Source organism: Conger conger, chromosome 4 (genome assembly GCF_963514075.1).
Source record: "Conger conger chromosome 4, fConCon1.1, whole genome shotgun sequence".
Lineage (NCBI taxonomy): Eukaryota > Metazoa > Chordata > Actinopteri > Anguilliformes > Congridae > Conger > Conger conger.
Genome location: NC_083763.1, coordinates 72522796 through 72532181, shown reverse-complemented (window position 1 = coordinate 72532181; position 9386 = coordinate 72522796). Strand labels below are relative to the sequence as shown.

General features: G+C 50.9%; 1 protein-coding gene across 1 annotated transcript in view; it reads right to left on the bottom strand.

Annotated features, from left to right (window-relative positions):
• drosha (drosha ribonuclease III) overlaps positions 1 to 8740 on the bottom strand; it is an 80449-nt gene extending 71709 nt beyond the window's left edge. Inside the window, 9 exon segments of the mRNA XM_061239056.1 lie at positions 728 to 814; positions 912 to 998; positions 2346 to 2426; positions 4125 to 4282; positions 4667 to 4808; positions 5408 to 5645; positions 6294 to 6365; positions 7060 to 7900; positions 8610 to 8740. Of these exon segments, the coding sequence (XP_061095040.1) occupies positions 728 to 814; positions 912 to 998; positions 2346 to 2426; positions 4125 to 4282; positions 4667 to 4808; positions 5408 to 5645; positions 6294 to 6365; positions 7060 to 7880 (1686 nt within the window). The 5' untranslated portion in view covers positions 7881 to 7900; positions 8610 to 8740.
• Positions 8741 to 9386: the final 646 nt, after the last annotated feature.

Sequence of the window (9386 nt, the reverse complement as noted above, 5' to 3'; positions counted from 1 at the left end):
CGCCTCTCGTTTCATTTCACCGTCTCTCGCGGAGGCCGTGCTAACGTCTCGGCGGCGGCGCTAACGTGACGGAGCGGTCACGCGGTCCCGGTTCGATAATCTGCCGGCCTAGTGCGCCAATTTATGCAAGGTCGGCCCCCGCTCGTTTGAACCATCTTCTGGGTAATCTGAACTAATCCTGACTTCAATTCTCCTCAAATTGGAATATTGACTGAATGCGTGCGTCACGTTTTTTATTCAAATCCTCAGCGACCCCCCCCGGCTCGGCGGTGGTGGTGGTGGTGGTGGGGGGGGGCGGGCATAGATTTCCTGTCAGCCACGGTTTTCGAGGCTTCTAAACGCCTAAAGGGCTAGGCTCTGTGAAGCCTATTTCACACCGGTGTCATAAATTACTGAGTGATCTCAATAACCCCCACCTTCAAACGGGTGGGGGGGGGGGCGAGGTCAGCCGGACGCGGTTATGAGCTTGTCAAGGTTACTCCCGAGCAAAGGGGAGGCCATGAAGATACGAGACGAGCATTCGGCCAATTAAGGTCAAGCGCCGCTCTGAATTATTCATGAATCCGTGACAGACAGCCGGGAGCTCTTTAGACGCCGCGCAGGCCAGTGACATTTAAGGCATTGTCTTTTTTTTTTTACAGAACAAGGGCGGGTGGCATTCACTCAGACCCGGGCGGCCAAGCCCAGCGCTTTCGGGGGCGAGGGTTTCCATGGTCCCCGCGCTTACGTTTGTGAGCGGCGTGTGGGAGAACAGGGAGAAGCCTTCGAACAGGTACTCGTGGTCGTCGTACTCGATCACCGTGGGTCTGTCCGTCTGCGGAAACAGCGAAAGGAAAGGGGAAGAGGGCGTCAGGGCCGGGGCCGGGCTTAGAGGGGCACACGGGGCAAAACAGGAAGTGGGGCGTCCTCACCAGGAAGTTGGTGGGAGGGGACACGGTGATCCTGTAGTGGAAGAGCTTCCCGGCGTTGTTGTTCATTGGGCGACACATCTTCACGGGCTGGGAGAATTTTATGAAAATGAAAAAAGAAGGACATCGTTTAATAATGTTCCGTTTTGCATACAGTAGGCAATTTGCTCACAAAATATATTGTGTTTACAAAAGTCCAAATTTCACTCTCCAGTGACAGATGACAGTGACAGTTTTGTTTGAGGAATTTATGTCAAACCAGGAGCTGCAATGTCAGCACTATGAGACTGACAGACCACACCACGAGTTTGTCAGTTTAATCATTTATGTTGTGGTTTCCTTTGTTCCACTTTCCAGGTGGGTAATATTTGAAGTGTTGTGGGTGACCAGGGAAAGGTGAGGCAGGCTGGGTGAGGATGAGGAGGGTGATATCTGAAGTGTTGTGGGTGTGGCAGGCTGGGTGAGGATGAGGAGGGTGATATCTGAAGTGTTGTGGGTGTGGCAGGCTGGGTGAGGATGAGGAGGGTGATATTTGAAGTGTTGTGGGTGTGGCAGGCTGGGTGAGGGTGAGGAGGGTGATATGTGAAGTGTTGTGGGTGTGGCAGGCTGGGTGAGGATGAGGAGGGTGATATTTGAAGTGTTGTGGGTGTGGGCAGGCTGGGTGAGGATGAGGAGGGTGATATGTGAAGTGTTGTGGGTGTGGCAGGCTGAGTGAGGACGAGGAGGGTGATATGTGAAGTGTTGTGGGTGTGGCAGGCTGGGTGAGGATGAGGAGGGTGATATGTGAAGTGTTGTGGGTGTGGCAGGCTGGGTGAGGATGAGGAGGGTGATATGTGAAGTGTTGTGGGTGTGGCAGGCTGGGTGAGGAAGAGGAGGGTGATATGTGAAGTGTTGTGGGTGTGGCAGGCTGGGTGAGGATGAGGAGGGTGATATGTGAAGTGTTGTGGGTGTGGCAGGCTGGGTGAGGATGAGGAGGGTGATATTTGAAGTGTTGTGGTGAGGCAGGCTGGGTGAGGAAGAGGAGGGTGATATGTGAAGTGTTGTGGGTGTGGCAGGCTGGGTGAGGATGAGGAGGGTGATATGTGAAGTGTTGTGGGTGTGGCAGGCTGGGTGAGGATGAGGAGGGTGAGATTTGAAGTGTTGTGGGTGTGGCAGGCTGGGTGAGGATGAGGAGGGTGATATGTGAAGTGTTGTGGGTGTGGCAGGCTGGGTGAGGATGAGGAGGGTGATATGTGAAGTGTTGTGGGTGTGGCAGGCTGGGTGAGGATGAGGAGGGTGATATGTGAAGTGTTGTGGGTGTGGCAGGCTGGGTGAGGATGAGGAGGGTGAGATTTGAAGTGTTGTGGGTGCGGCAGGCTGGGTGAGGAAGAGGAGGGTGATATGTGAAGTGTTGTGGGTGTGGCAGGCTGGGTGAGGATGAGGAGGGTGGGCGCGCACCTCTTCGCCGGGGTAGATGCTGTGGCGAATCCCAGTACGGCGAGCCTTCGCACTGCACTTACACAGAGGACCGTCGTTCATCTGTCACAGGACACACAGGGCGGGGCGTTAACTCTCCTGAACACACACACGATTACCGCAGCAAATAAACATAAACAAAACACCTACAGCAGTGTGCAGAAATTTGGCCGCCCCTGGTCAAAAAGCCTCTTATGACTCATATCGAAGTGAACAGAAGCAAACCTGACCGCTAAATGACACATTTCTTAAAATAAAAAGTAATCTTGCTTTTAAAAAAAATTTTTTACAGCTTCAAATTATAAAAAAAGGAAAAAGGCCCTGTGCAATAGTTTGGGAGCCCAGTCAGTTAGTCATTTGTAACTCCTTGGGAAACTGAAATAGCTTGTGAACGTTTCCAGTAGGCAGCTAAAACTCTTTCACTTCTCGCGTTTGGAATTTCTCCCCTCTCTTCCTGGCAGAATACCTCTCAGAAATATTATTTGGCCTCCTTGCATGAATGGCAGGTTTGAGATCGCTCCACAGATTTTCTAATAATGACCTTTGAACATTAGCCTGTAGAATTTCTTGATATCTGGTGGAATCCATCCTTCATCCATTCGCACAATATTTCCTGTGCCCCCGGCTGCCACACAACCCCAAAGCATAATGGATCCACCTCCATGCTTCACAGTTGGCAAGGTGTTCTTCTCTATAAAGGCTTCACCCTTTTTTCTCCAGACATACCTTCTTTGGTGGTGGCCAAAAAGTTCAATTTTGGCTTCTTCAGTACTTCAGAAATAAAAGTTCAGCCCAGGAATTATACACACCTGACTCATAGAAGACCTAACGAGTAACTGACCAGGGTCTGGGCCTTAGTCATCATCTTTTTTTAAAGTAACAAACAAAACCCAAAAAGGGTTCCCAAACATTCTCACAGGGCCCTTTTCTTTTCATTTACATTTTTTACTGTTTAGAAATTATAAATAAAAAGTTGCTTTAGATAAAAGCGTCAGCTAAATTATTATTATTATTATTATTATTATTATTATGCTACAGCTTACACTTCTACCCATTATCCATTATGACAGTTTATATCAATGAGGAACAGCATGGCTGGCCATGAGACTTGAATTCCAGGTTGAATTCCAGGCTTGTTGCCGTGGTGTGTTCTCCCTTTCGGAGTAGAATACGAGCCTGGATGCGCTGAATAGCCTCTTCTCCTTATCATGTACTCAGACGGTCTTCCGACCGTTTCATTCTACTGCAGTAATTGAAGCTCGCCGGCTACATAAAACTGCACGCCATTCAGCAAGACGTTTCTGAACGGGTTGTGAAGAACCCGTTTCTTTTCAGTTAAGAAGGCGGAGAAAGCGGCTATTGTACGACAGAGGGCAGCGGTGAGAGAGAGAGAGAGAGAGAGAGGATCACTCGACGCACGGTGAGAGAGGGACAGATCGCAGCGATGACACTTAAGCTCCGTGCATCGCCACATCTCCAGCTCCGGAGAGGGAAGGAGGAGGAGAATGTGCCACCGAGACGCAGCCACAACGCGCACATACCGGCTGGACAACGCATGACGAGGAGCCAACGTCAACGAGACAACGGAAAGGGCGGTTTAGCAATGAAAGCATTTTGCGAAGGTTAAGAGGATATCTCTCGTAAGTGAGCGCAGAAGACCGATTAAAAACAAGCTGGGGTCGACGGGACACGCCAGTTTTTGAGTAAAAACACGGTGGAAACGGTGCGCGGGAATGAAACGGAAGGTTCCGGAAAGCCGACCTGGCCGGGGTCGTTGTACCACAGCTCCTCGTGGAGCCGGTCGGGGTGCGCCTTCTTCCTCTTGATCTCGGCGATGACGTCAAACACCTCCGAGTCCGAACTGCTGGAGCAGCTGCTGCCCCCGTCTGACTCACAGTCAGATTCACTGGAGCTCTCGTCTGTGAGAGAGGGGGGGAGAGAGGGGGAGAGGGAGAGAGGGAGAGGGGGAGAGAGGGAGAGAGAGAGAGAGAGAGAGAGAGAGGGAGGGAGAGAGAGAGAGAGAGAGAGGGAGGGGGAGAGAGAGAGAGAGAGAGAGGGAGAGAGAGGGAGAGAGAGGGAGAGAGAGAGAGAGAGAGAGGAGAGAGAGATCATTATTAATATTGTTGCAGGTTTTATGTATTTTTTAGACATGCGTGTGTGTCACATAGCTGTCAAAGAGAGTGGTCTTACACGTAGATCATACTGCACTCGTTTAGTACATGCTTTGGCAGCACTCCTGTGGCACGTATGAAACACATCTCTGACTAAAAAGGACATAAAAGCATGTGACACTCATAAAGTACCCAGGTCTTCGTCCAGTTTGGTCTTGGGCGGCTCCCACTCGGGCCGGGTGGATTTGGCCCTCTCCTGCCTCCTGCCCAGCTCCTCCTCAAACCGCTCGTACAGGTTTCTCAGCTTACTGGTCCCCACCACCGTGGAGTCTCCCTGGAGGACCAATCACACGGCTCCATTCACTCAGCACTTCCTGGGTCAAGTGCAACGCAATCTGTCAGCTCTGAATGAGGTTTGAGAATGATTTGAAATGTTTTGTATTTTGTATTTAGTATTTTATAGTGGGCTCGTAACTTAAAGGTTTTAGCTTCAACACCTAAATGGGGCTGTCATACCCCAGAAAAAGGCTGCTTACTTTACATAGTAGTCCAAATACCTGCGGGTATAAAGGGATCATACATAAAGACAAATGTACGGGCAGCTTGTAGCCTAGTGGCCAAGGTGTTTGATGGAACCTGGAAGGTTGGTGATTCAAGCCCCAGTGTAGCTGTTGGGGCCTTGAGCAAGGCCCTTAACCCCACATTGCTCCAGGGGGGATTGTCCCCTGCTTAGTCGAATCAACTGTAAGTTGCTTTGGATAAAAGTGTAAGCTAACTAACTGTAATGTAATGAAAGCCCTTTGCGTTGTGCTGGACGAGACCACCTGCTAAGTATCTATGTAAGAGTTACACCTGCTCTATGTACACAGTGCACACCTCTGTGCGCTGTACTGTGTGTTTGTCTTGCGTTCGCGCCGGGGAAGCCGCACGCACCACTTGGTCCATGGGGTCGTTGGAGTAGTAGCTCTCGGCGTGCGTGCAGCGGATCCAGGCGGGCTTCAGGAGCTCCTCCTCCTCCCGCTCCTCCTCGGGGCGGTCGGCCGACGGCCCCTCCGCGTCGCGGCTCTTTGAGGAGGCGTGGCTCCTCCCGCGGCCCGCTCCCGGGCCCTCGGACCGGCGCTCCCGCTCCTCCTCCCAGCGGGGCCGCTTCCTGTCCCGGCTGCTGGAGCGACTGCACGGCCACACGGAGGACTGAGCGCGTGCGGAGAGGCGGACCTCACACGCAGACCTCACACGCGGGACGCACACGCAGACCTCACACGCAGACCTCACACCTCACACGCAGACCTCACACGCAGACCTCATACGCAGACCTCACACGCAGACCTCACGGTCACAGACACAGTACAAGCACTATGGCAGAGAAGGCGGACTGTAGCGTAGTGGTTAAGGTAAATGACTGGGACAGGCAAGGTCAGTGGTTCTATCCCCGGTGTAGCCACAATAAGATCCGCACAGCCATTGGGCCCTGGAGCAAGGCCCTTAAGCCTGCATTGCTCCAGGGGAGGATTGTCTCCTGCTTAGACTAATCAACTGTACGTCACTCTGGATACGATGGCACTTATCCATCGGAAGAGTGGAACCAGATCTGGGTCAAATACATAATTGCTTTGGATTCAAATACTTGACTGATCTGTGCAATTCAGGCAACCAAGAGTACCAGAAGGCGGGGTTTGCACTTTTTCAGAGCATTTCATAGATTCCTGGTACTTGAATCCAAAACAATGACGTATTCTGACCCAGGTTTGTTAAACCACACTGTATTATAGGCTGCACGGCAACACAAATCCATCAGGAAAGGTTTTGGAACATTCCTCACCTCCTGGGCCTCTTCCTGTGCTGCCTGTCTGAGGAGGGAGATCTCCGGCTGTCTCTGTGTCGATGTCTCTCCCTGTAAAGACACAAAACACTGATTCAGGACCAGCAACCCTGGACCCGGTCCTAAGCCATTAAGCGCAACAACACCAAACTGGTCAGTGACATTATATATTAAAACTATACCACTCTTCAACGTCTTGATCACGTTGCAGGCAGATAACTCTAGCACATTACAGTAAAGTGAAGAGTACAAATGAATGAGAATACAATTCTCAGAACAGCCCAAACACATCACGCATTTTCATGTTACGGTAGGTGTGTGCTCAGTGGTTGGTGTTGCTTGGTGTTTTTAGAATACAAGCGCCACATCGCTACGGCGTGCAAATAAAGCCAGGCGAACACAGACATCAGAGACATCACAGACAGGAGTGAAACCTCACATCACTAAGCACGGCGGTCCCAACTCATGGCTGATATGGCTGTGGAGGATTGTTCCACGTTCATCTGGTTAAATTAGCTTGGTTTGTAGCATTAGATTGTATGACTTTATTAAGTTGCTCCTGATCATAAGTCAATAAATGAATCCGATATGGACAAATGTGCTCCTTTTTGCATGTTACGCATCAAATAAAGTCAATCATTCAATGAATCACTCAAACACAAATAGCAACGCTCAAAGAGCTAAGAGCAGTGACTTTTCAGCTGTGAAGGCCGTGGTGTAAAAGTACTGGGCTTTGCCCTCCCCCCCGGTTGCCCTGGTAACCCACCGGCTGCGTTCGCGGCTCCTGTGCCGCGGGGGGGTCCTGTGCCGCCCCCCCTCCGGCCTGCGCCGGTCCAGGCTCCTCCCCCTGTCCTTGCGCTCGGGCGGGTAGTCCATCTTGTGCCGGTCGCCGTGGCCGCCGTAGCCGTAGCGACCGGCGTGCCGGGGCTCCTCGTGTCTCCGGCCCCTCTCCGGGGAGCGCCGGTCTCCGGGCGGCTTCTCCGCCTTGTAGGGACCGCCGTGCCGGAAGGGGTCGGCCTTAAAGGAGGCCGAGCCGGAGCCCGCCGCGTAGGCGGGGCCAAACCCCGGCGGGGGGAACGAGGGCTGGGCGTAGCCCATGGAGTACGGGGGCTGGTAGCTCATCGGCTGGGGCATGGAGGGCGGGACGGCCGGGTGGGGCAGGGGCGGAGGGGGGATGTTGGGCATCATGTAATGGTAGGCGTTCGGGGAGGGGGGCGGGGGGCCGGACAGGGAGCTGCCGGAGGAGTTGGGGAGGGGTGGAGGGGGGAAATTGGGGGGGTCTGGGAACCCCTGTCGGATGGGGGGGCTGGGGAAGGGGGGCCGGATGGGGCACTGGCTGAGGGGGCTCGGGCCCTGGGAGGGCACGGGGAGAGGGTAGCGCATGAAGTCGGGGCGGGGGGGCATGTAGCTGTTCCCCTGGCCGGAGTAGCCGGGACACGGAGCAGACGGGGGCTCGTAGTGGTACGGGGGCATGGGCGGCTGTGGAGGGGGCTGTCTCTGGTTTGAGGGGCGGTAATTGGGGGGTGCTCCATGCTGCCCTGGTGGGATTCTTCCTCTGGGGCATCCGCGACCAGGATGGAACGACATCGTATTTATCTTCGTATGTTCTTTATAAGAAAAAAATATATTAAATTAAATATGATTACAAGCAAGTAATTGCCCAAGACTGCTTCATGAGGTAATATACACGAGGGCCCTCCTGATTAAAACACAGTACAATTAATGATGCATTCACATGCTGTACATTCAGTACAGGTAGGTTACTGACCATATCCGCCACATTAGAAAAGCGAGGTGGACTATCATTTTTGAGGACGAAAAAATACATCAAATTCCATATCACCGATTACCTAGTTAATGTACACAGTAGAGTTTTAAATAAGTGGATGTATTTGACAGCTATACTAAGAGATCCATCAACACGAAAACCCAAGGCTAGTTAGCCAATGCATATAGCTACAACCCAATAACAGGTCCGGGAGTATAATAGCTGACAATCTAGTATAACGTTACTTGCTTGCGCGCTTTATCGCTATTTAACTCGCTAGCAATATAGACAGGCAATCCTACCAATCTGATGGATTATTATTAACGTTAGGTCGCTAACAAGCAAGACATTATGATGAAATTAAAATATTCGGATCCATTGTTTCAGTCTGAATTGCCCAGGCATCTAGCAATCAACGTTTTTGCTAAAAAGTGATTACATTACCTAATTCATCGAACATTTTAAGAACGCATACAGGAAGCTAAAATGATAACAAGCCGCCTACGAGCTAGCTAGTTAGCTATTTCAGTTAGCTTCGATTAAGTTACCTTCACAACGCAAACAGGCAGCCAATGAAGAATATCAATTGCATGCAACGGGGGAGTACCACATAGTCGCACACGGTTGCAAAAGGGAAAAAGGGAAAATCCTCATGCACCACCGCAGAAAAACGTCATGGTTCTCTCTCTTTTTTGCCGTTCGGCTCCAAGCGCGATTGGTTACAGCATAGAGCAATCTGGAGATTTGTTTCTAGCCGGTAAGCACGAGGAGCGGGACTGTTTTACACCAATCAAGAGAGAGAAATATTAAGATGGGCCAATCACAGCTCAGAAATATCGTCCGTCAATGTAAAAGTGTCCTTCCGGGAACAAGTCCGTTTTCAGATCAGGGCCGTGTCCAAAAAAGCTTAAGTTACTTGACAACCACTGAACAAACAACAAGTTGCAAGTTATTATTTTAAAAGCAACAGTGAATGAAATGCAACATAAAATATACAGGCGATTGACGAAACACCATCGTACGGTGTTTCGCCAATATGTTAAAAAAAAAAAAACCCATATGACTCATGAAAATGGGATGCGTAATAAAAAGAAAATAAAAAGTCTGCAGTGGAAGGTGTTGAGGGATGCCGGTGATCTGGCAGCAGTGGGGTGGTCGTTCCACCATATAGGCGCCAGGACAGAATACGCCTATATGAGACTCTTCGCTAACAATTATTTACAAGGAGCCAAATGTTTGTTTTTAATTTTTAATTGGGAGGGCACTCATGTAGCCCAATTAGTTGATGTGGTCCAAAATTATGTTTCCAGTTAACACACATCAAT